Consider the following 25,282-nt stretch of genomic DNA (forward strand, 5'->3'; position numbering starts at 1 on the left):
TAAACTCAACTCAAAGTACTTCAGAAGTGCTCTTACAGTACTTTGAGTACGTTTTCTTTATTATTTAACACAGAACATGACAGAATCATTTCATTTTGATTACTTAAACAAAGTGCATGTTAACCGTCTAAACACAGGAATGTTATCAAAAGTTCAACTTCTAAACAAGTTGTTAGTTGTAAACATAGGGACCAAGATGGGTCATTGAGGTTAGACACTTTTGAGAATATGGAGATGTTTCCAGATAGCATTTTCCACTGTTATTTAAATGGTGAGCTGAGCAGCATCCTTCACCAAAGGCTTTAAGGCACTGAGGTCACGGAGGAGGGAGGAGATCCCCACACAGTACCACAGATCCCCGGTGCGGTCTGCAGGAGCACTGAAGGACTCGATCTCCACTCCCTCTGAGGCCAGACATCCTAAACAAAAATAATTACAGAGAGTGAACAGGTGTGATTTTAACTCCCCCCTTTAAAAAAAACACTCGTATTTTGTCCTCAAAGGTCAGAACTCCACCTGTCATCCACGTGGCAATTCAAAATGATAGTGCCTAACCACCTGAACCATAATTATCACCTTCACTTGATTTAAAGTTACACGAGATACAATTTGTCTTTGTGTTTCACTGTAACACTGAAGATAATCCCTCTTTGTCAGGTTGCAATGTGTACTTTGCTAAATTTAGTTTATTCGTGTCAAAAGAAAAATAGTACAAGAGATAATTAGTCAACACTAAAACCAGGGAAAGGCATACTTTTAAAGAAGGTAAAGAAAAAGACACAACTAGCTTATCAAGATGAAAAAGGAAGTTGCACAGTTGAGAAAAGGCTTTCTGGCTCGAGCTTCCAAGATGGCAGATTTTGAAATAAAAAGGAGTAAAAACAAAATCTTTAAGCTATAAGTTATAATTTCTTCCGTACTGTATATTGTGAGTCAGTTATCCATCAAAATGTTAGATAGACCAATACTCTGGTATGTCAATACCAGACAATTACTGTTAGTTTTGCCAACTTTGTCTCAAAGGTCCAGAATATTAGGGAAGATATGTTCTCGCTCTCTTATTTTATTCTTTGTTTTGTACTTGCAAGTGTGAATAAATGGAACAGATTTTATCAGACATATATGAAGCTCTTGTAGATAAAGAGCTTAAGAATGGTCTTTTGTTTTGGGCTCTATCAAGAATTGGCTTGAAAGAGAAGAAGAAAAGAAGAAGCACTGCAGGACGAAGTGATGACAAACATACATCCATATTTTAAATTAGTGAAAGAATTGAATGCAAAATGCATTGATGAGGGACACCAACAAGTAGTGGTGCAATGGCTCGCAAATCTCACTATTTGGATTGGATAACAGATTTTGGTCTCCGATGTGATTGGTTTTCGGACCAGCACAGAAAACATTTCTACACCTTATCTAGCCATGACTCAAACTCTAATTTAACAGCAGTAGAAATCCAATAATAAGCAGTTAGAAAACCCTGAAGCCCCTTTAAGAAAGTGCTTTTTAAAAAATTTCAGTATCACGGACTGTATATTTTATTAACACTATGACTGACAACAGTGCTCAGTTTGTTTGTCGACAGATTACAACAGGCTGTAACATTACTTATGTGAAGCTGCTGACTGATGTCACATGCAGCAGCCAGTTGCAGACGTGCTCAGATGAAACTAAGTAAAGTTTAAGCAGCTTCTGATAAAAAGTAACCCAACACTTCACAGCTCGTTTAATACTTTATTTCGAGAGAACCCCGCCTCTCGCCCAATGGTAGCTAGAATTGGCTCCTGCTCCTCACGCAAACTCAAAATGGGACGAGTGGTCCAGAAGATAGATTGATAGGTGGATATTTTCTAAGACTGAACTGTCTTCCTGTTTTGTATGGCCGGTCTTCATGGTTAATACACGCACCACTTGAACGCTGCCTTCTTTTCACTCAGACTCTTAGAAGGATTTAAGCTGCAGTACATTTTTATTACACCATGCTTATTACTTTGCCACAAATTCCAAGACATCACATGTCATCAGAACCGTGGTGAATAATGTGAACAGATCACCGATCACCTGTTATCCATTTCAACGCTACCGTCAAGTGAAATTACAAACTCAAGGTCTATGGAGATTGTTGGCTTTACTTACTTCATCCCTTAAAACACGAGAGGTTCATTTCTTACCAGCCACTGAGGAAAGGAGCTGAGGATTTGCGGAGGCCTTAAAGAAAAGTAGATTTCCAGAGAGAGGGACAGGCTGTCTGAAGACACTGTCACTCAGCCCAAGCAGCACCGGCACACCACCTTGAACTGAACCACTGGCTTTGTAGCTGCAGCCGTTTGACATGATCTCCACCTTACACACACTGCTGGAAACCTCGTCTGACGCACAGTGGCTCTGGTTTACCTGAGGAGTTAATTCACACCATGTAATTCATATCATTTCTGGATACTTGTGATTTTCATGCAATTGTGAGAAAATATTGCGGCTGTACCGTGATTCCAGACTCCTTGGCAAGGCTAAGCACATTGATGAGATTCGGGCAGCAGCCAGATTTAGGATTCAGGAGTCCAACAAGGACTGAAGAAGTCATGTAGCCAGTGGAGGACTTCATGCAATCCCCTGGAAAACAGTTCAAATGTTCACTATCGAAGTACGTAAATAAAATGTAAAAAAAAAAAAATGCAGCTGCTGTTTCACAATAATGCCACCAGAGGGCGCCATACACATTTTATTCACCCTTAAAAAAAAAAAAAAAAAACCTTTGTTAACCACAAACTGGTTGAACTAGTGGAATTTACCTTGAGTGGTGATTTTGACATGACTGAACAGTTTCTCAGGAGCAGTGCACGACTGCAGCACGGCTCCGACAGCTTCACCCAGTTTGATCAGCTGGTTTGAGTCCTGGGAGAACGTGCTGGCCAAAACCTGTGCATTTACCTTAAAAAAAAACAAAAAACAAAGAAGAAATGGAAACAAAGAGCTTTTAGGAACGGTATGTCATCGTGGAATCTGAAAGCATATGTTCACTGTGTCACAATAACTGGCTGAAACAATATTCACGCATCTGGTTTGGAAGCCTTAAAAAAGGAGATCTCTTATGTAGCCTTCAAGCCATCAAATAACAAGACATACAACACACGTTCTGCATCAAAATCCCCTGATGTATTTTGCAAAGCTGCACACTTAATTTTATGTCATTGTGTGTCTTGTTGCAAAAGACACTTTCAAATGCAAATATATTTGAGAAAACTGTGAATGAAGCAAGTTCAGAAGACCCCAGTAAGACTATGAAGATTTATTTGTCAATCCTTTTTATACTTTAAAACTTTGGTCCACTTTCAGACGTTAAATTCATTTCAATCTATTTTAGAGCCACTTTAACTCATTCCTCTTTCACTACATGAGCTACAAATTCTACCGAAATGACTCGATGTTCACATGCTTCTCTCAATCATCCGTCACAGACAGATGATGTCTTTTCCGCAAAGACAGCGACTGTCACTGTCGCAGTGACGATGATCAGCAATTTATTAACCTGCCACGTGAAAGTCCGCCACAACTATGAGAAAGTGCAGCTGTCAAATACCTTTAAAATGTTTAAAAACAATAAAACAGTAAGTCTGCAAAGTTCTTTTTGAAGCTGGCTATGGTAAACAAACTCAGAGTAGAACTTACAGCTCCAACCAGCTTCTTGCCGTTCACCATATCCACAAACTGCAGAGCAATGTCCTCCCCACAACGAGCCTGAGCCTCCTTGGTGCTGGCTCCCAGGTGAGGGCAGCTGATGACGTTAGGATGGTCGATCAGTGAACGATTCTTAGGAGGCTCCTGTCACCAAACACACACACACACAAAGTAAGGCCTGAGCTACAGCATCTCTTTTATTAATAGTAAATGCACTGAGTGAACTGTTGAGATGATTTAGATTAATTATTAGAGGACATGCTTTTTGTTATCTTACCTCAACAAAGACATCTAGCCCCGCTCCTCCACACTGTCCGGTCTGCAGCGCCCTGAGGAGAGCATCCTCGTCTATGATGCCCCCTCGTGCACAGTTCACAACCTTCACCCCTGTCTTGCATTTAGCAAATGATTTATCATTGAGCAAACCTAGGAGGGTTGGGGGGGGAGAGAGAGCCATTGAAAACCAAATCTCACATTTCTAATTACAATTGCAGTGTGCGATTTATTGAGAAGAAGCCGTGTATAACTCACCAACAGTCGAGGGCATCAGGGGAGTGTGGACAGTGATGTAGTCACACAGCGGCCAGAGCTGCTCCAAAGACATCTGCTCCACCCCCCAGCTGGCTGTCACCTCAGGAGGAGTGATTGGATCGTAGCCGATAGTCTAAGAAGGAAGAGAGAAAATCTGTTTAATCAATTTACCAAAGGTCTAAAAAAATGTTTTTTAAAAACTTGAATTTCCCTTGGGATCAATAAAGTATCTATCTATCTATCTATCTATCTATCTATCTATCTATCTATCTATGGAAAATTTTACCATAAATTAGTTAAATTGCATACCCTTGTCATGTATAATCTTATTCCTTACCCTCATGCCAAATGACTGCATTCTTGAGGCGACTTCCTTTCCTATTCTTCCGAGCCCGACTATTCCAAGAACCTTTCCATACAGCTCTGCACCCATGAACTGCAAAATGAATGGGGGGGAAAAAAAAAAAAAAGTACAAAACTGAACACAACTGAGAGGTGTCACTTCTGATCAGCAATGATGGGCAAGACAATGGAGCCAGTCACGCAACACTAAATCGCTTTGTGTGCACAGGCGTTCAAATGGAGCACAGGAACAAACTGATATCTCTGCTGACCTTTTTGCGATCCCAGTTGCCCTGTTTCATCGACATCGCAGCTTGAGGCACATGTCTAAAAACACAGAAAGGCACAACAATGACACGTCTGAGGTACGCGAATGAATACGAGGCCATGAAAACGTGACTCGTCTTGCCTTGAGAGGCTCATCAGCAGGGCACATGTCAGCTCCGCCGCACTGATCGTGTTGCCACTCGGTGTGCTGGGAAAAAACAAATCAGTTACTGAACAGTAAAAGTTACTGTTATTGTTTTTTTTGCTCTGATCACAGACTTACTTCATGACAATAATACCCTTCTTAGTGGCAGCATCAACATCCACGTTGTCCACACCAGTCCCTGCTCTCCCAATGATTTTAAGATTATCAGCAGCATCAATGACATCAGCTGTTACCTTGGTCGCAGATCTAACCACAAGGCCGTCATAGTTCTAGGATGAAGAGAAATGCAAACAAGTTAGTTCAAAGAGTCGCACTGTGATCCCCTCCATAAAATTTTGTCTCCCCCTCTCTTTCTTCCCCCCCCCCCCCTTTTTTTCCTTCTCTCTGGTTGTGTCTATTGAGCTGTCTGTGTGGATGTTTATGTAGAGCCTATGTCCCTGTTTGGTTCTGACCTGAGGTGGGCGGTGGGGGGGGAGTGGTGCGGGTTTTGGGTTTATTTACAAACTACCTTGAGACTGCCTGATTGTTGCCCCTTGCTGTATATTATAAAATGTAAATAAAAAGTGTCGCACTGTGTCCGTTGCTCAGTGGGGATATAATTGATGCAAAGTTATTGACAAACAACAAGAAAAGCTGGCAAATGAAGGATAATACTAAGAAGAAGCTCACCGTGTGTCCATGTGTCCTAGAGAGCATTATGTCAAAAATATGGTTTTGGTACTTGAAATAGTCTTACTTTAAGTGTGCACCGTCCACATTTAGATTTGTGTCAACTCACATTATCCCAAACTAAGGGTGCTTTCAGTTTAAACTATCGCTTTTGTGTTTCCTCTGACAATATTTTCTTTATTGCTTTCACTCTAACTCAAATGCAGAATTCACAATTCAACCAAAACAGCCTTAAAAAGGGTGTTCGATTTGGAGTGTAAAAGCCTCTAGAAAAAATTATAAGGCCTTTGTCAACCACGCTATCTGCTGTTCAGTGAAAGTGACCTGCTTGTTCTAACAAGCATGTGTGTCAAGTCATTAGTCAGAGAATGTCTTCTCGTGTACGGAAGTGGAGGGAAGTTGATCCAGGTTTGTTTAGCTGTTGTATCATACCTGGAAGAGAGTGAAAGGCAGAACAGAGACTCAGTGTCTCCGTGAGTAATATTATGGTTTTTATTCTTTCAATTTGTGGCAACTTCTGATAGGTCCAGTTGCAGTGAACTACTGTATCACAGCAATGGAGAAAGGTTCTTGGTCAATAGAGATTCATGCTGGGTCCTTTTTACTTGGGTTTTCCTTTCTTTAAAAAAAAAGAAAAAAAAAAAAAAAGAAAAGAAAGTAAAACAAAAATGTGTTGCACCAGAACTTAAACAGCTCTTTTCTAATGAATTATTTTGTTTTTGGGACGTAAGTGAACCAAACTAAAAAGGAATGACACTGTATGGTTTTGAATTATTACTGTGCAGGACTAATTTCCTTTCCAGTGTGCAAGCATGGAAAAAAAATGTGGGCACAAAATGTGTTTATTCTCAGGTAGTGAAAATTCATCTTTGTTCCCTTATTAACATAAATTAAACATGAACATCTCTGGATTACTGATTCAGTTTCCCTCCATACACTACATATTAGGCTACTCCTGTGATGATTCAGGGGTAACAAAATATGGGTCTTTTATTTAATTTAGACCAAATGGCTCACTTTTGCCAGCTAGCCCTGGATCTACAGCACACTTAGATTAAATGAGAACAAATCCATGTTTATTATCTTTAACATCAACTATTGTTATTGTTATTGATTGTTAAGTATCAGAATCGTGTTTTATTACCAAGTACATTTACATATACAAGGAATTAGTCTGTATTGGTGCAAAAACAGTTAACATGGGAAGTAAGGCTAAAATAGCAAGTACTTAAATAAAATAAAGGCAAATAGTACTTTCCATTAAATGCACATGCACTGCATTGTGCTGATAAAAGCCTGCAGCATGTGGTACTCGGACAGAGTGATGGGAGAATCGGTAAAGTCAGGGATGAGTTGCATCAGCTTCACAGGGGGCGGTACTAACTTTTCAAGTCCATCGAGTCTTACCCGGCCTTTGCACAACGTGTCTGGTAAAATGAGTCCCCTACACCGCGTTATATCACGCACACACCTTCAATTCAACTTTGGATGAAAGAAACGCTCAGATTCGTATTCATTCATTGGTTTTAAACATTTATCCAAAGATCAGTTCGAGGGCAAAAAAAAAAAGCACGAGCCTTTTTACAATGATGCTACCAGAAGCGCCTAAACTTTCTGCAAAAAAAAAACAAAAAAAACTGAGCCACGTTCATTATATTGCATTAGCCACTGACTGCAGATCTTACCTTTATCTCCGCGATTAGGTCCTCTTTCTTCATGTTCTGTTTCTCCGTCACTCGGATGCCATTTTCCTCTAGGATGACCCTGCAGCGGGGGTCCACACTTTCACTGATTAAAACAGTCTTGATGGAGATAGGGGCCATCTTGATAGCTATAATGGGCAAGTAGTGCTGCTGGTCGGCTGCTGATGCCTCGATGAAGCGATGTGATGGACAAGGGAAGTTATTTTCCCTCTGTTGCTTTTGAATGGTTATCTTAGATTTACGCCAGCCCCTCTCGGATTCAGCGATAGACTGTCAAAGGATTGAACCCGCCTCTCGTACGTCTCCTGCTCTGACGTCACATAAAGAAGGCCATCCCGACTGGAGACCAGTTTAAAGATACATTGCAGTGGAAATAATAGTTTCTTGTCCTTTTCTCTCTTTTTTTGCATTATTATTTGTTATTTTTTCACTGAAAATAACATAGCTTATGTGTTATTAGCAAACACATTCATAAGATTTTACATTTAAAAGTATCCATTATGGTGGTAATTGTCCCTCTCACTGATATTTTAGGCTATTATTCACAAGACGGTTGCCATTTGTCATTGGCCTTTGCAAGTAGCAGTTAAAGTCGAAGCATGGTCAAGATATTTCTCCTCAACTGACTTATTTTGTAGCAATAGTATGTATCACATTTTACGAAACACATTAGGTTTGTGTCAAACATCCCAAGGTTAATCTGTAAAGCTATGTCATATTAAAATATTGTCAAAGGCTTTTTATTTGTGTAGTGCTGTGAAATGACAGGATTAAAGAAGGTTTAAAAAACGTTAGTACGCAAATGTGTTACTGTGAGTTTCCTTGTCTGAGGTCAGGAGAGGTCAATCTGTTACTACAAATTTAACAGATGCTGTTCCTCACCTGACTCATTAGGCTGCACATGACACCCCCCCACCCCACACACACACACACACACACACACACACAGACACACACACACACAGACACACACTCACACACACAAATCTTAAATCTGAAGCAAGTTCTGTAGTTTACCGTGCCTGCTTAACTTACACCGTTAGACCCATCTGCTTCAACACTTGAATTTCAATCAAATGTTTGTAATGTTTGTGTCGAGTCTATTTAACTTTAACCAGGGGAATGACATGGAAATCCTAAAAGTTTTATCATATGTTGTTATTCACTTAACTTGTTAATTAAACGTTTCTCATATGAATCTACAGCTGGATTAAAGTGCTGTGAGGCCTCCACCAATTCCACATTCATATTCACTTTCTCTGCATGTTTGTCTTATTCAATATTAATTCATGTGGAAAAATATTTAAAAAAAACTGTAATGATGTAGGCCTAAGCTTTTATGATAGGTCGTTGATATACATAGCAAAATATTATGGCCATCATCTTTACAGGTATTTCAATATTAAAAGTAGGAGTATATTCATGATTTTTGTATTAATTACAGTTTTTGATTGTTGTAGAATTGAGGCTATGTTATGACCCGACACACAGCCTGAATTGCTATCCGGGGACAAATAAAGTTTTTTGAATTTGAATTGAACAGCGTCACCTGTCGTTCACTGTGGAGAACTGCTTATGATGGTTTAACTGTTGCTTGGATACAACGCAACAAATGTAAACACTGGCATGGCACTGTGACACCTGGAAAGACATCAAGCAAGTTGTTAGTCTGTTGTTAGGAATAGCTTCATTAAGTCGGAGAATTTGTTGACTTGGTTTTAAGGTAGTAGTGAAATGGCAGCGGAGGTCCAGCACGGTCGACGAAGAGGCTCCAGGACGAGAGGTGAGAGTTTTTGATGCAAAGCAAACACAATATTTGTTTCATACAAATAATCTAAAAGTCCAGTTAAATTTAACAACGCACAACAACAAAAGGAAACTGAAGTTAAAATCTTTCTTCTTCCAAACAAAAATAACTTTAGGCTCAAATGTCGCCTTTTATTAGCCTACTGTGCAGTGACTACTGTAGCTCATCTGTCCTGTCAAAGTCCATCATTAAATATATATAAAAAAAATCCAAAAAACTTTAGCCTATGTAAAAACTTTTGATAATACTCTGAAATAATGATGGTTATGTTTATGTTGTATTTCAGAGCTTTGATTTCTTATCTTGTTTTACTTCTCTCCCAGTGTGTTTCCCTTGTGTGTCTTTCAAAGTTCCCCATTTCAGTGAAGTGTTTCCTGTTTTAGTTTGTGATTTGCTGTCCTCGTTTCTCTGTGGTAGCTTACAAATGTATATTCAGGAGTGTGTTTTGTACTTCTGTGTGTCTTCAGTGTTTCATGATTTGTCTTATAGTTCTAGTCCTCAGTGTTGTCTTGAGTTCTGCCTCTCTCTCTGTCTCCCTCCTGTCTTGTTGGTCTCACCTGTGTTTTGTGTTGTGTATTTATGTCTTGTGTCTTTGGGTGTCTTCTGTCAGTTCATTGTCCTATGTTGCTGTAGTATGTTGTCAGTCGCAGTGTTTCCCTGTCGGATAATTATTTAGTACGTTTTTGACTTGTTTAATAAATCTTTTACGCTGTTTCTACAATTGGGTCCTCCTCTCTGTTTTTCAACGGACGTGACATACGTTTCAATAATTATTATGTATTGATTAAACGTATTGTTATCAGAATAGATTATAATCATTATAACTATGCAGATTTTTGGGCTTGTTTCTCCTTGTGTTTAGTCCTTTCATCTGACGATACCAATAAAATGATCAAGCCTGCAGACCTCCATCAAGTCACTGTCTTAAACAAATCTGAGTGGCAAAGAATTCAAGACCAACTGAACCAAGGTAATCGAGAAAAGGAGCGTTTGAGAGAGGAAGCAAAGGAGAGAGAAAAACTCCATTTGCATTCGAAAGAGGTGGTGAAGACATGGTCCAACACAATCGCTGTAAGTTGTTTGCACTGTTTTATGAAGTGCTCTTAAGTTGCAAAATACTGTACTTCTTCTGCAAGTTAACACGTGTTGACATTCATTAAAGAGTCAAAGGCAAAAAGAACTAGAGGCTAAAAAGATTCGTGAGCAGCTCCAGGAGGAGAAAAGAAAACAGATTGATAAAGAACGAGTTGAATACAGGAAGCAGTTGAGGAGAAAGGTCACCGATAAAGCAAAGGCTCAGCTGTACTACCAAACAGACTGCGTTAAAAGACTACATGTGAGTATTTGAATGATTGTCTCCCTTTTCTTCATGCTCAACCTTTCTACTATAACTCCAGGTTTCTACCTCCACAGGGTGCACTTCTGATGACCGAGGTGCTGAAGGAGAATGAGGCTCAGATTGAACTGAAGCAAAAAATCCAGAGTGCCTCCAACGATGTGGAGAAAAAATTCATAGATTTGTTGAAGACCAGAGAGGAAGAGGCCTTGAGAAAGGACCAGGAGAAAGCACTTCAGAAAAAGCTTGAAAGACAGGCTGTTGTAGAGGACGTGAAAACCCAGTTAGTCCTAATTCAGACCCCAGAAGCTTTTTATTTCATCGAAGAGCCAAGAGTCGTACAGAGTTTGGTCTCATGTGAAGATGATTTCTTCTCTTTAGGATCAATGAACATCAGCAACTGAGAGCTCAAAAGAAGATGGAGAACAATAAGGAGGAAGAGAGTGTCCAACAGCTTCAAGAGGCCTATCAGTTCGAGCAAAGAATGGAGAAAAAAAGACAGGAAAAGCAGAAGAGGGACCTTATGCAAGCTCACCTGGTAGCACAGCTTCTTTACAATGTGTATCCTCATCCATCACACATTCATACTACACTGAACTTGTGTTTTTGCAGGATGCTGTCACCAATAGGAATCTCATTAAAGCAGCGGATGAACAAAAACGGGAAGCTGAAGAGCAGCAGAGGAAAATGTATCTATCTGCAAAAGACAAAATGACGAAGCTGCGAAAAGAAAAAGAAAAGCAATTGTTTAAGTAAGAACCAGACGCACAGTTTAAGAAAATGCTCTGATATCTGTCATATACAGTGAGAATGAATGTCTGTACTATGTGCGTTTTTGTGTTCCAAAGTGAGGCCCAGTCTCGCAGAGAAAGGATCTTGGACAAACTGAAAGTCACACAGCAGGAGCAAACCGTCAGTGAAGAGCAGAGAATTGCAAAGGCTGTCGCTGAGCTGGAGGCTCGACAAGCCCGACAGGAAGAGGAAGAGAACGAGAAGAAGGCTGCAATGCTGAAGTCAATCACTGAACACAGAGAGCTCATGGTAAAACCAAACGTAAAGATGCATCTGGGTCTAATCCATGTTTGGGTTATTTTCTTCTTTTAAAAAATGTTTCACCTGAGACAGAATTTGAAAATGTGTAACAGAAACCTTTTTTTTCCCATTAGATGACAAGAAAGGAGCAGGAGGACAAGAAGGCAGAAGAAATCAACAGAAACGCACAACAGGCCAACGAAGAAGCGAGCAGAATATTCTTAGAGAAACGGCAACTCAAGGCTCAGAAAATCAAAGAGGATGGGATAAAATTACAGGATTTCTATGTAACACAAATGGTATTGTTGAAACATCCGCCACCATATCATTTGAAATCTCATGTTTTAGTTTGAGCTTGTTCTGAAAGAAAACTTGGATGTCTTTTTTTTTTGTCATTGAAAACCAGGCTGAAAAGAACGAAAAAAAACAGCAGCTAAGAAAAGAGGAATACGAGTATAGAGTGAAGCAGGCCGAACTCGCCGCTGAAGAGGAAGAGCGATTTCAGCAGTATTCCCAGCAGGTCATCAACAAAGCAGCGGAGACTCAGCGAAATGTTTTTCCACTTTGTAAAGTTGCAAAGGAAGGGGCCGGAGGAGGACTGAGGCCTGTTTTTAATGGAGTCATACCTAGCTATCTTGTTCAGGACTGCACTGGTGCTCAAATGCCCAAATATGTCTCTGGTGTTAGCGACGGTTTCAAAAAGCTGAATGAGACTGTAGATATTGAAAATACGAAGATTAGACTTGGGTTTACACAGTGAGAAGTCTTTGACAGTTCAGGTATCAAGATTAAATCCCTCAAATTCTGAACATTTCAGTGGCATACTTTATCTTTCCAAGACATGCAAGACACTACTACTTCTTCACTACATTGAACTTTAGATTGAGACCTTTGATTTTTTTCAGCTGCCATTATTTTTGCATGACTCTATACAGAAGTGTTATATATAAAGTGTGCTTCACTATCTGACTCCTATTTTTTAGTAAATACTAGAGATTATAAATGGGGAGTGACACTGCATTAACTCTGGTAGGTGTGTTCAATGAAGTGTAATTCCAAAGACAGTTCAGCTGCAGGCTTCAACACTACACATTACAGCTCAGCGTGAACAATCGCAGCAGACCGGTCCTCTTTTACTTGTACCTGCAACAATGGCAATTAAACCATTGATTAACAGTGCTTTCACCTCTTTCGGTTAAATCTAAGAAAAACCCTTGAGAAGTCTTGAGGAGGTCATCGTCAGAGAAGGTCATGGAGAGTGATTTGAAATAAATCAAACGACAAAATATCAACTCATCTTGGAAAGAGTTCGGATGAATGCATTAAATTATCCTGACCCCAGCTGTGTGACACGTTACTATTGCAGAGAACATTTACTTAATATTATTGTTTTAAGTGTTCACTACTGTCATTTTCAATATTGATAATGATCAAGCTCGTCTGTGACAACGTTTACAGAATATTAAAACCATTTTAATTCAAATCAAAGTCGAGTCTTTTGATTCGTTCTACATTGCATTTGAGTTCTTAAAATCAATTTCCACAAAACACAAATTGTTTTGTGTTGTAATTACAGCATGACATTGGCATTTGTTTACATTTAAAAAAAAAAAAGAGAGAGAGACTGAAAAAGAGATTTCTCAAATCGGGTTAACAAACTGGAGTTTACAGTAAAAGGTCAACAAAAGTCAGGGTGTTACATTACATCCAATAGGACTGAGAGAAGCATGCAAGAAAGTACAACTGTTGACTTTCAAAGTGAGTTTTCTAAAACTTTAAAAAAAGAAACAAACTGAACTTAGGCACTCGTTACCAAAACTTAAATACCTAACATTAATTTCAGAAGGAAATATCCTTAGGGCAGAAAAAAAAGAATGATTACAACCTGCTTTTTACCAACAGTTTGAAGTTGTATCTATGCAAAATAAAATTTACCAACAACACAAAATAAAGAAATACCTTCAACCTGACATGTACAGTTAAACTTTTTCTAGTCCAAACAGTAGGTCAATCTTCTTTAAGTCACTTTTCATTTTCCTTTAACTGCAGCTTCAGTTTCCCGTGACAGCGGTGGTATGCACTTAATGGAGGACAAATTCACAGCTTCCATGAAACGTCCATTCAGAACTAAAGTGAGGTCCAGAGTTCAGACAAAGCTAACATGATGCTGCAGCGTTTCTATGAACAGTTGAGTGTGATTCATCCTGTTCAGTTCTGTTTTACTCAAAAGTTTTTTTTTCTCTTCGCAAACAAAAAGGATCCAGACATAGTAGATTCTAATTAACAGTAGTTTGGGAAATGACCTTTAAAAAGGGATGTGGAGCCATCACGTTAGTGTTGACTGAACTGTAGAGTGGATTACTTAGCATTGAATGAACAATGTAGTAAGTGCAACATGGGATGGAAAAATCTGGAACTGGAAACCAAAAGTGTAATGAGTGTAAGCTAGGGTCCAACTTCAAATGCCTTTCTTTTTCAGGATACTATCTCAGGGTCAGTCGCTGTCAGAGCTGGAGCTGGAGCTGGATTTCTTCCTCTTGCTGTCGTTTCTGTCGTCTTTGCCTCTGGTACTATCTGGCCTGGACTTGGCCGGGCTTCTTCTTTCTCTTGATTTTGAGGTACTGTTTGCTCTGCCTCTTTTGGTGTCTGGGCTCTTTCGGCTCTTCCTTTTCTCATCTCTTTCGCTGCTCGAGCTGCTGCTGCTGCTGCTGCTGCTACTGTGTCTTCTCCTCCTGGAGGCGGCCTCTCTGTCTCTTTCCTTTCTATGAGACGAGCGCTCTTTGCTGTGGTCTCTCTTGGTGCTCCTGCTTCTGGAGCGTCGGCCTCTGTGCGAGTCTCTGGGCTTGTTTCTGTCTGGACTTCTTGTCCTTCGTTCTTTATCCCTGGATGAGCCCCGCTTCTTACTCTCTCTTTCGCTGTTGTGTCGTCTTTCCTGACTCCTGCTGCGCTCTCTTTCCCTTTCCTTGTCTTGTTTTTCTTCCTTCTCTTTTGATGCTGCAGCTCTACTCTTATCCCTGTTCCTGCTACTAGACCTGTGCCTGTCTTTTGTAACTAATCGTTCCTTGCTCTTTGACTTTGTCCTTTCCCCATTTCTTCCTTTGGCATCCTCTTTATTTTTTTTATCCTGACCCTTCTCTCTGTCTTTACTGTGGTTGGATTCTGATTCTTTTTCTTTCTTATTCGCACTTCGTTCTTTGCTCTTTGAGCGACCTCTTCTGTCATCACTCTTGTTCTTCTGCGCTCTCTCTCTGCTCTTTGACCGCTTGCTCTTCTCCCTGCTTTTACTGCGGCTTTGAGATTTGTCCCTTTTCTTTGCCTTGTGTTTGCTCTGCTTCTCATCCTTCTCCGAGTTGTCTTCGTCTTTGCTTTTGGATCTATCTGACCGGCTTTTCTTGTCTTTCTTGTCTTTTTTACCCTCCGCTGTGTCTTCATGCCTCGTGTCTGACGTCTTTCTCTCTCTTCTTGGAGCTTTAGCGGCGTCATCTTTGGCTTCGCTCATGTCGCCTCTGCAAAGGGAAATAAAATAGAAAATGACACAAAAACAAGTCAAACGGCATCAGGCACCGTTTGAGAATTTTCTTAAAACTTAAAAAAAAAAGTAATTTATTTGCCTTTATCTTCATGACCTTAAAACATCATAATTATTTATCATTTGCTTAAACATTCCAAGTAACACCCTTTCCAATGATAAACAGTTTAGATTTAAAGGTCCCATATTTTCCACCTTTCTGATGTTCATTCCTCAAATTCATAATAAAGTACGTTCACGATCACTAATGTTCTAAAAAAAGTGTCTGTTTGCATGTACTGCCGCTCCATGCAGGCTCTCTCATCTGCCTGCATTTGTAACAGAATAGAAGAGGGGAAAAAAGGGTCCCCATGTGCGTCAAGTCTGATCTGATTGGTCAACTGATCTGCCCTCTCGTAATTGGCCAGTCTTTCAGCTTTTATATGTCCCGCCCCTTTTACCACATTGGGAATGCTACAGCCAGTCCGAGGGGAGCTTGTGCTACAACGAGCCAATGGGATTGGATTAGCAACATCTTTGTCTTGTTATGTCACTCCACACATTTTCAACGAGGGAGGTTAGGGACAGAGCCTTTCATGTGGCTGACAGGAGGACGTGGAGAAGCCGTGTTTCTGCAGACTTTACATTTTTGAAAATAGATGTGCCAAAACATGCAAAGGACACCTGATAACACACTAAAGAGAATATATAAAACCAGAAAAAAACAGAATACAGGACCTTTAAATAAAGTGTAAGCCTTGGAGTCAAAAATGATGTTTCAAATGCTCACAGTCATCACTCATGAGAAAAGATCAGATAAACGTTGATGTCCCGAGAGGAACATTTGCCTCGAGTAAGAGAACTACGCCAAAGAGAAAACACAGCTCTGCATAACGTGATGAAACATATATTTTTTCTTCCTATAAAAGGCAGTCTGAGGTTCAAAACAAACTGTTACATTATTTTAAAATGTGCCTCGCCAAACATCGTATCTTTGGGATTTTAAATGATTTTTTAATTTTTTTTTTCACACTGCATTTGACAATACTACCTGGGACCAAAATATCTTTTCACACTGGACATTTTTACTCTTACTCTAAGTGTGCAAACATAGAAACATTTTTCTGGTTTCGAGTTTGAAAAGCACATCAGATGAACAAGGAAAACACACAAAATAAATTGACAAAATAAAAGTCAGCTCCTTACTTGTCACCCTTGATCCAGCGCTCTCCAGTGACCGCCCTCATCCTCTGACGATTCATTTCCTGACGCCAATGTGGAGGGGTTTCACTGCGCCGGAAGCGATCTCTGGATCTTGAGCGAGAGCGTGATGGAGTCCGGTACCGCTGGATGGGAGAGATGGAACGTTAGTTACATCTGTTCTATAGACCCAGACAGAAAGAAACTCCACTAGTCAAGTCATCATTGATTAGAAGTTTTTAAAGCTTAACTAACTAAAAAAACAATCATTAATATTCAAGCTCTCCTCATTGGTGCAGTGTACTTACCCTTGGACCCCTGCCTTTAATCTTTCTCCCAGACCGTGTCATCACCAGTCTTCTGTTATATGTTGACCGAGAACTGAATGATATCCCAGCACTAGAGAGAGAGAAAAAAAACAATGCATATAAACAAAGTAACAAGAATTCAATGATGGAACTCTTTTCATGTTGTTGAAGCAGACTAACCTCTCTCTCTGTCTTTCGTCTCGATTACGTTCCGTCTTTTCAGGCTCCTCCTTGGACTTCTGGACGGCCGGAGAACTCCTCCTCATGAGAAACCGGTTCTCGGGGATAGGAGGAATTTCTTCAGGACGTAGAGTAGAAGTGACCAAATCTTCCTGTTCCTTTTCTTCAGCACTTTCAGCCTCAGACCTAGAAAAGCATCGTAGCTTAGGAAAAAACAACAACAACTTGTGGTAGCGTTTATACTGCAAAATAAGACAAAGTTTTACTTCTTCTTCTTCTCCTGCTTCTTCTGTTTCTTTTTTAGCTTTTTGGCCTTCTTTTTCTTCTTCTTAGATTCCTTCTCAGACTCGGAGGATGATGAGCTATCAGAGTCACTGGAGCTACTGCTGGAACTGGAGGAGGCGCGCTCCTTCTTTTTCTCTTCTTTTTTCGCTGAAAACATTACAGAGCGGTTTAGAAGCACTTTTTTTAAAATGAAATGAAGAGTGACAATCTGCAAGTTGAAGATTGAAAATGTTTACAAACAAACCTTTAGATTTGGGAATGAGCTCTCCACAGTTCAACACTTTCACTTCAGAATATGGTCGGCTATTAGGGTCCGTTTTCTGGTTCTCCATGGTTTGAACAACCTCTTGGCCCGAGATCACATGACCGAAAACCACATGGACACTGAGAAATAAGAGGTTGTTTTGTTAAAAAGTTTTGTGAAGCAAAACACTTTGCAATCAGGTCGTTGTGTCGAGCAGCACTTACCCATCCAGATGTGGGGACGGCTTTGTTGTTCTGAAGGATCACAGCAGGCAATCCAAAAACAAAACAAAGGCCGACATCATTATTCGTACAGCTCGAGAATAAACAGTGTGTCGAACCTACAATTTGAAACAGACTTAATGCTTACATGAAAAACTGTGATCCATTAGTATCTTTGCCCCTGTTTGCCATAGACAGCAGGTACCCCTTGTTGTGTTTAACAGCAAAGCTCTCATCTGGGGGAAAAGGAGAAGATTGTACTGCCATCTTGAAGCCAACGTCGGTGTGGATAACAACTGACAGCTTTCACTGTGGCCTCTTTACCTTCAAAAAAGCCTCCATAGATGGATTCACCTCCTCTTCCGTTACCTACCACAACACAGAAAGAATTAGCAAAGGTGATGGATTTTTAGTATTTACATTAGTGATAAGTTATAAACTTCATGTTGCTCCTAAGGTTTTAGGGAGGGCGATAATCAGACCATACACGTTTGTTAGTTAAGTACACTATATAGACCAAAACATCACTTACCTTCACTGAAGTCTCCTCCTTGTATCATGAAGTCTTTGACAACTCGGTGGAACACACATCCTTTATAGTGGAGGGGTTTTTGGGTTCCTTTCCCGATGCCTTTCTCACCTTCATGAAACCCACAGAACATATTCATATTTTGAGTTTTAAATATATATATATTTCAGAGTTTTCAGATTGTATTCTTGTGGGAAGACAAAACAATATTCACCTGTGCACAGGCATCGGAAGTTTTCACAAGTTTTGGGACAGACGTCTGAGAACAGCTCCACCACGACTCTGCCGACTTTGAGGAAAGAGCATTTGTGTATCATGAGAAAAATCCTTACGATTTAAAATCACACACACACACACACATATATATATATATATATATATATATATGTGTGTGTGTGTATATATATATATACACATACATATATATATATATATATATATATATATATACACACACACACACATATATATACATATACACACATATATACACACACATATATATATATATATATATATATGTGTGTGTGTGTATATATATATACACATACATATATATATATATATATATACACACACACACATATATATACATATACACACATATATACACACACATATATATATATATATATATATATATATATACTGCTTGTTTTACAAACATAAATCAGTACTACATGTGATTTCACACTAAGGAAAGTGAACGAAAAATCTTACCGAGCACGTTACTGATACCAATGTCAAAGAAGCAGCGCGTGCGCTGAACCTTGATGCCCATGATGACCTTTACAACACCTGCGATTATAAAAAAAAAAAAAAAAACACGACACATACAGTCACAACTAAGCAATCATTTTCTATACAATACATGCAGGAATCTGCTCAAACAAATTCTACTAGTCCGGGACAGATTACTAAACACACTGTGACCCATATGCTGCAAAATAAATCATAAAAATCCAATGTGCTCACTGTGAATAGTTCCTGAATATACTGTAGATCAAATGAACACTGAGGTGATTCATTCAATGGTTCCGCTGAGAGAAGAGCCGGATTCTGTGTGAAACCGGGTCACTTGATGTTCGTTTGTTTTGCATCGCATGCTAAAGGGAGCTAACTAGCGCAGCTTTAATGTCACACTTTACCAGTAAAATCCACTGTGAATAAAAGATTAGTATCTCTAAACTTTAAACGAGCGTGCGTACTTAGTTAAACGATACTAATGTTGACGTTAGGCCCTGGCATAGACACACGGTCACACACAGCAGCTACATACATGTAGGCCTGGTTTTAGCATTAGCACCGTTAAGACAAAATGAGCCGTTTCTTCAACTTTAAAAACCTAAACCGCACTATCGCGAGACATCACTGTTTCACTGAGACATAGCACGTTCGATGAGAAGAGCCTCACCTGGATGTGTAAGGATATTAATCCATGCAGCGAGCAGTCCTCACAGACGACGAACATTAAGTTTCATTCAGAGCTCAGTATTTTCTGAAGATGGCGCGGCGGCGAGGACGCGTGCGCTGCGACTCTCAGCTTCATAACACTTGAGAGAAAAATGCCCTGAAACTTTCCTGTAAGGCAAACTTATTCGCCCCGCCTCGTACGCTTGAGTCAACCACATCTAATGTTTGCTTTCACATTATTAAGCTATTAAAGCTTCAACTTTCTACTATTTCACCAAATGTGTGAGGAGATATCAGTTGTCATGTGAAGGGCATTGCGTTAATTGTTTCCTTTAAATGTTTGCCTGATTTGAGGCCGTCACGTAACAACTTGATATGTCCAGCGAAATACTTTTTAAAACTTCAAAATGAGTAAGCAGATACCTGCTTATATCGTATTCAGTGGTTGGATATAAACTATGCCACATAAAATTCAACGTTTGAGCGCTTTAAGCGTTAGCTGCTGCCTACAAGGCAAAACAGAGGGTCTGAACGCCCCAATATCTCTTACGTCACGAGCTACGGAAGTAGGACCGTTGTAGCACACATGATGGATAATTGTGACTTTGAGCTGGTGTTTTTAATGACACTATTCTCTTTGTGTGAGATAAATTGTGTTTTAATCCCTTGAACGTGCAAACATCTGCTCAAGAATTCAATGATCAGGGTTAACCTGAGGTTGTCAACCATTTAAGTTGATTGTTTCTCCCTCCACGTGAGTATCGTGTTAGGGTGCTCCACCAACAGATGGGTGTTACTTGTTATCTATGAATTGAGCTTTTTGAGAGATCATATCATCTAGACCTGAGGTCAGTATGTCAACCCGATCTAGCTTTATGATGATCTTTTTTGCACATCCCAACACTTTAATCTTTTGTTGATACAGGTTCCTGAAGTACCATCTTACCTCATCTGTTCTCTCTCCAGACTGTGTTATGTGGACGTGACCCTTGCTGACAGAGAGTTGGTTTGACATTGAGGTGGCTGATGGAGACTGTCCTGGTCCAAAGAAAGACCTGAGCCTTTTGTGAAGTTGAGATTAGTTTGTTTAAGATGTTTCGTCTCCGATGTGTGAATCCTTACCTTCGGAGGCTCCTTCACAGTGGGTCCATGAACCGGGATCAGGTTCTGGAGCAGCTGCGGGTCTGCTCTGCTGAAGATCAGGTGTTTGACGTGGTGGGCAAGAACACGGCCAAGCTTACAGTGCACCATGTGAGCCTGGCTGTGGGGATGCTGTGGCAGTTTCAGAAAGAGAAACCCGAGATGATTAGGACTGTCGATCTGATCAAGAACCATCCACAGTTCTCGACTCTCCGTGTTTTGGCAGAAAACAAAATAGCTCTTATGGAGGATTCTGACTTGGTGGACATACTTTATAGTTTCCAGAGGTACATTCAAATATGATCACACAGTTTAAATGAAGTACACTGTATTTAATATAACATGAGATCAATCTTGTCAATCTTTTAGGTTTAATGTGGAGCACCATGACTCTCTTGTTCAGCACTTGGTTTCAGAAGCATGGCTCAGAATAGACAGGTATGATGGTGTTTTCTTTAACCAATTTATTTTGAGTTACTATTATGTAGAGCTTTGACACCCATTGTCTTTGTATTATTAGGTTTTAATGGGCCAAGTAATTGTAAAAGTGCATCCAATGTCCCCAAAGTGTTTAAATAGATTTCACAGAGACGGAAGATTACACCAGCAACTCTCCTAGTTTAACTTATATAAAGGCAGACAATATTATAAGATGAAAACAAAAGATTGTTTCATTTTCTGATGATCCATTTATATTGTATTTATTTCCAGTAGTAATAAAAAACTACAATAATGTGGATTTTTGCAGATTGCCCATGGCATCCCTATCCAAGTTTGCAATTTGTCTGAATGATCAGCAGCTTCAACACAGTCCTCTGATGGGACACGTCACACGCATTGTGGATCAGAAGTTGTCATCCATTGATGATGCCAGGTTGGTGTGATAACAGATGTCAATAACCTTTAAACATAAGGACCTTGTTTTGTGTAATTATTGACTGTCTGTGGTTTTCCAGGGTCCTCTCTACACTCATGATAAGTATTTCGTCCCTGGTGTCTCCCCGGCTTCGGGACAACCTCCTAACCCAGGCAGACCTTCTGCTGGACAGGATGGATCGTTCAAATTTTAACAACCCTCGAAGAATAGTGCAATTTCTGCGCCACATGAAATACAGCCACAGGCCTCTGCTGGAGAAGTGCAACGAGATATTGTTATACAAAATTTCCAGTATGGATGCAGAGAACATCAGCATGGTCATGGGGCTGTATCAGTCCCTGCAGTTTAACAATTGTGACTTCAGGCTGGCTGGGAAACGGAGACTCATAGAGCTGATCGACTCCAGCACCGATCCCATCTCCTTCACTAAACTGTTCGTCACTCTCACACCAATGGTCAGTCAGGAGATCAGAGAAGGGTTAGTATCTTTAACAGCTGGGTGATCCATGAGGGGAAAATCTAAATCAATTCCAAAGTCCTTGAATCTTAGACATCTCCATTGTCGATTTATTCCTTTTAGGTTGGAGAATACTGCCCTCCTGCTGGCGGATGAACTCAGTGCACATCAGGCTCTGGCTATAGGTGAAGCTTTGGAGGAGATTAAAAGCAGGAATCTTAGTTTAATCAACAAGTGAGTTCATATCTGCATAATAGCTCATGCAAAGTTTAAACAGAAGAGCCACTCTCATTTTATCAGAATAATTCCAAAACAAATTCAAGCAGTCATTATCTTGTTATTTTTCACATGAATGTAAAAGTTTTCATTTACCTATGAAGCATTTCCTAAAAATGAATTTATTATTTTTATTTTTTTATTATTTCAGAATTGCTTCAGTAATCCAAAGAAACCTCCATGTCTACAGGCCAGTAGAAGTGGCTAGAATCACGCACGCCCTCTTCGCCTTACAATACCAGAACCCTGAGCTCTTCACTAAACTAAGAACTCTTTTGGTCAAGTAAGTTTTCTGAGCTTAACAGGTCATTATTTTTCCACTTTTTTTTCTACAGATAAATCATAAGACTGTAAACGCTTTATTTTTGCAGCTTTTTGCTGAGAAGTGTCTTCCCGTATGAGGTGACCACGCTGACCCGTGTCCTTTCCACACTGCCCTGCCCGCGACTCGACGAAGGAATTATCTCCCGGGTGGATGCGATGGTGTCACAGTGCAACCTCAACGAGCTCAGTACCATTTCTTTCGCCGTCACCAAGTGGGTTCGTAACGACCCATATTACCGCCATAACACTCCCAACAAGTACGTCCTCCTGCTGCAGACCGTGAACCGCTGCGGACACGAGAGGCTGAAGACGGCCGACCGGCTCGACTTGTTGGTGGAGGAGCTCAAGTATATCTCAGGGGAGTGGTTCGAGGAGATACTGGTTGAGGAAACCATGGTCACACTGCAGAGGATGATTGACCAAATCAGCTGGAGCAACCTGCCGGAGCTTGCACAATTTCTAGCCAGAATAAACCACCTCTGCCCTCCTTTGATGGACAGACTCGCTGCTGTGGCCATTAAAGACATTGACACGGTGCTTAAACAGACATTACAAATTCTAAGTCTGACATAATAAATCTTATGTTAACCATCCTATTTTCTTTTCTTTTTTTTTAAGATTCACCACTCTGCAGTGTATGCGGCCATACTACCTTTCTCACTGCTCAATTATGATCCTGTACAAGCAGACGAATTGTATGATGTTTGCATTAAGCGCATTACTCCTCACATCAGTAAGTGAATTGATTTAGACTTTTTTTTTTCTTTGTTAAACCCTCCCTTACACATTTATTTGTGTTTGTAGACTCCTTTGACCCACACCTACTAGTCGTCCTGGCTCACACCCTCGCTGTCGCAGACACTTTTCCTGAAGAGCTGGTCAGAGAAATCTTCAACGTAGACTTTCTTGGAAGGCTGGATGCTCAACTAGAAAGTATGTCCTACATTTGTGCCAAAAATCTTTAAATTATCCAGCAGTGTCCAGTAATATTTAGATGTGAGCATGTCATTTTTACTTCCTGCAGCCCTACATTATAATCTTAACGTTCGGACCAGACAGCGTCTCATGGAGCTCAATCGTGCCGTGTGCCTTGAGTGTCCCGAGTTTCAGGTGCCGTGGTTTCATGAGCGCTACTGCCAGCAGTTACAAAAGAAAGGTAACAGATGTTGAGTATTTAATTTTGTCTGTTAAAGAAATGTTGACCAACTGTCCAATGAATTGCTGACTTCAATGTGTTTTTTTTAGGGAAAAGCAACCTCAGTCCAGCCCAACAGCAAATCCACAAAATACTTGGAGAGGTTCTTGGGGGCATTAACTGTGTTCGAGGAGCAGTTGTCACTCCGTATTATTACACAATAGGTGAGTAGTATTGATTTATTTGACACTACTGTATTAAACATGGATTTGATGATTTATTACAAGTTTAGGATCCTATTCAGTAAGTCATATGCACAAAAGATCCAACCATTGGAAGTCCCTTTACATGCTGCATCGAGTCAGTTTATATTTGTAGATTGTAATTCCTAACTAAAGGAATTCATGTATAAATTACAGTGTCCAGTCAGTCAATGTGATCTGGTATGAAAAAAAAATTGGTTATGTCTTTAGTGTTGGTCAAAAAAAAAAAATGTTTTTGATCACAGCGATTGCAAACCATAGACTGATCAGCTGATCAAATTAGATAGATAGATAGATACTTTATTGATCCCGAGGGAAATTCAAGGCATCCAGTAGCAGTATACAGACAGGCAGGACACAAGATATTAGTTACAATACACACCCGCTGTCCCCCTCCCCTCTGTATACAATAATCCCCCAAACAAGATTTAGGAGCCCCTGTGACTAAGAGTAAACATAATTACAAGTTAAGCCTGTGCAGTTAGCATTAGACTTAAACTTATATAGCATAAAAAAAATGACACTGGCACAGGAAACACATTTATGAAAAGAGCTTCTAAAGAAGGGAACTGATGGAATTTTACAGAACAGAAATGTCTGTTGTTGCCTTATCTTATGTCTTGTCAGACTTTGAATGCATGCTGGACAAACAACTTAAGGCGGTGCCATACAGCGAGCCAAGCACTCTGCAGATATCAGACGGAGGAAAGGTTCAGTGGGGAACGAGCTCACTGGAAAACAGCGTAGATGAGCTGCCGCCTGGAGCTCAGCGGTAGGGTTGACTTTGAAATATAGATTATCGTGCTTTTCATTTCTGTGAAATGTGTTTGACATTCTGTTGTCGCCCTAATCACTCAGAGTTGCTGTGGACCTTCTTGATTCAAAGTCCTTCTGCAAGAATTCGCACCATATGAAAGGTGAAACCCTGATGAGAAAGAGACACCTTGAAATTCTGGGATACCGCATTGTTCAGGTCAGAGAATATTTGTCAAGATTGATGTTGTACATTTCCACTAAAGTGTACTGAAAGTCATTAAATAAGGCATTTTGTGAAATATCTTGTTGTTTCACAGATTCCTCACTTTGAGTGGAACTCTATGGAGCTTTCAACACAGGATGCCTGGAAGGAATATCTGAAAAAGAAAATATTTCAAGAACTTTCTTCATGAATTTTTATTCATAGAAAATATAGGATGTTACTTTCAGTGAACTTTGAGCTTTGGTTTTGAGAATTTTTCAGGCTGAAAGACTGAGAAGTCTAACAACAAATCAAGTGCTTCGTTTGGCTTGAATCTACCTCATTCATGAGATTGTGCATTATCTGCTTTTGTATGAAAATAGGTATTTTAAATAAAAGTAAATCTGCTTTTTTTTTTTTTTTTTTTTTTTTTTTACTC

At 40.0% G+C, this 25,282-nt stretch overlaps 4 protein-coding genes across 6 annotated transcripts; 2 read left to right on the forward strand and 2 right to left on the reverse strand.

Annotated features, from left to right (window-relative positions):
* Nucleotides 1-38: 38 nt before the first annotated feature.
* On the reverse strand, nucleotides 39-7,643 carry phgdh (phosphoglycerate dehydrogenase). Its single transcript, XM_079357539.1, has 12 exons — nucleotides 7,333-7,643; nucleotides 5,096-5,247; nucleotides 4,955-5,020; nucleotides 4,818-4,872; nucleotides 4,541-4,639; nucleotides 4,204-4,336; nucleotides 3,950-4,098; nucleotides 3,664-3,816; nucleotides 2,787-2,925; nucleotides 2,480-2,607; nucleotides 2,169-2,391; nucleotides 39-419 (listed from the first exon to the last, which is right to left on the reverse strand). Exons 1-12 carry the CDS (start codon nucleotides 7,468-7,470, stop codon nucleotides 265-267), a joined length of 1,590 nt encoding a protein of 529 aa, XP_079213665.1. The 5' UTR covers nucleotides 7,471-7,643; the 3' UTR covers nucleotides 39-264.
* A 1,289-nt stretch (nucleotides 7,644-8,932) lies between these two features.
* On the forward strand, nucleotides 8,933-12,334 carry cfap210 (cilia and flagella associated protein 210). The gene is made up of 9 exons (XM_079357643.1): nucleotides 8,933-9,133; nucleotides 10,020-10,228; nucleotides 10,320-10,493; nucleotides 10,571-10,776; nucleotides 10,875-11,031; nucleotides 11,106-11,245; nucleotides 11,342-11,534; nucleotides 11,660-11,824; nucleotides 11,932-12,334. The coding sequence occupies exons 1-9, from the start codon at nucleotides 9,085-9,087 to the stop codon at nucleotides 12,283-12,285; spliced, it is 1,647 nt and encodes a 548-aa protein (XP_079213769.1). The 5' UTR covers nucleotides 8,933-9,084; the 3' UTR covers nucleotides 12,286-12,334.
* A 642-nt stretch (nucleotides 12,335-12,976) lies between these two features.
* Nucleotides 12,977-19,561, reverse strand: ppig (peptidylprolyl isomerase G (cyclophilin G)). Of its 2 annotated transcripts, none has more exons than XM_079357640.1 (13): nucleotides 19,415-19,561; nucleotides 18,721-18,798; nucleotides 18,215-18,289; nucleotides 18,004-18,111; nucleotides 17,796-17,840; nucleotides 17,620-17,707; nucleotides 17,475-17,504; nucleotides 17,251-17,390; nucleotides 16,988-17,153; nucleotides 16,722-16,907; nucleotides 16,542-16,632; nucleotides 16,240-16,379; nucleotides 12,977-15,031 (listed from the first exon to the last, which is right to left on the reverse strand). In XM_079357640.1, the coding sequence occupies exons 2-13, from the start codon at nucleotides 18,779-18,781 to the stop codon at nucleotides 14,020-14,022; spliced, it is 2,142 nt and encodes a 713-aa protein (XP_079213766.1). In that variant the 5' UTR covers nucleotides 18,782-18,798; nucleotides 19,415-19,561; the 3' UTR covers nucleotides 12,977-14,019. The 2 variants fall into 2 exon arrangements, with proteins under 2 accessions (XP_079213766.1, XP_079213767.1); XM_079357641.1 differs by lacking the exon at nucleotides 19,415-19,561 and adding an exon at nucleotides 19,280-19,367.
* Nucleotides 19,562-19,935: 374 nt separating this feature from the next.
* fastkd1 (FAST kinase domains 1) lies at nucleotides 19,936-25,256 on the forward strand. 2 transcript variants are annotated; one of them, XM_079357638.1, is made up of 15 exons: nucleotides 19,936-20,261; nucleotides 20,339-20,840; nucleotides 20,923-20,991; nucleotides 21,302-21,427; nucleotides 21,510-21,908; nucleotides 22,011-22,121; nucleotides 22,315-22,446; nucleotides 22,535-23,021; nucleotides 23,106-23,220; nucleotides 23,292-23,420; nucleotides 23,512-23,643; nucleotides 23,733-23,846; nucleotides 24,513-24,657; nucleotides 24,744-24,858; nucleotides 24,959-25,256. In XM_079357638.1, exons 2-15 carry the CDS (start codon nucleotides 20,506-20,508, stop codon nucleotides 25,052-25,054), a joined length of 2,505 nt encoding a protein of 834 aa, XP_079213764.1. In that variant the 5' UTR covers nucleotides 19,936-20,261; nucleotides 20,339-20,505; the 3' UTR covers nucleotides 25,055-25,256. The 2 variants fall into 2 exon arrangements, with proteins under 2 accessions (XP_079213764.1, XP_079213765.1); XM_079357639.1 differs by having other exon boundaries at nucleotides 20,380-20,840.
* The last annotated feature ends 26 nt before the right edge of the window (nucleotides 25,257-25,282 follow it).

Source organism: Symphodus melops, assembly GCF_947650265.1.
Source record: "Symphodus melops genome assembly, chromosome: 12".
Lineage (NCBI taxonomy): Eukaryota > Metazoa > Chordata > Actinopteri > Labriformes > Labridae > Symphodus > Symphodus melops.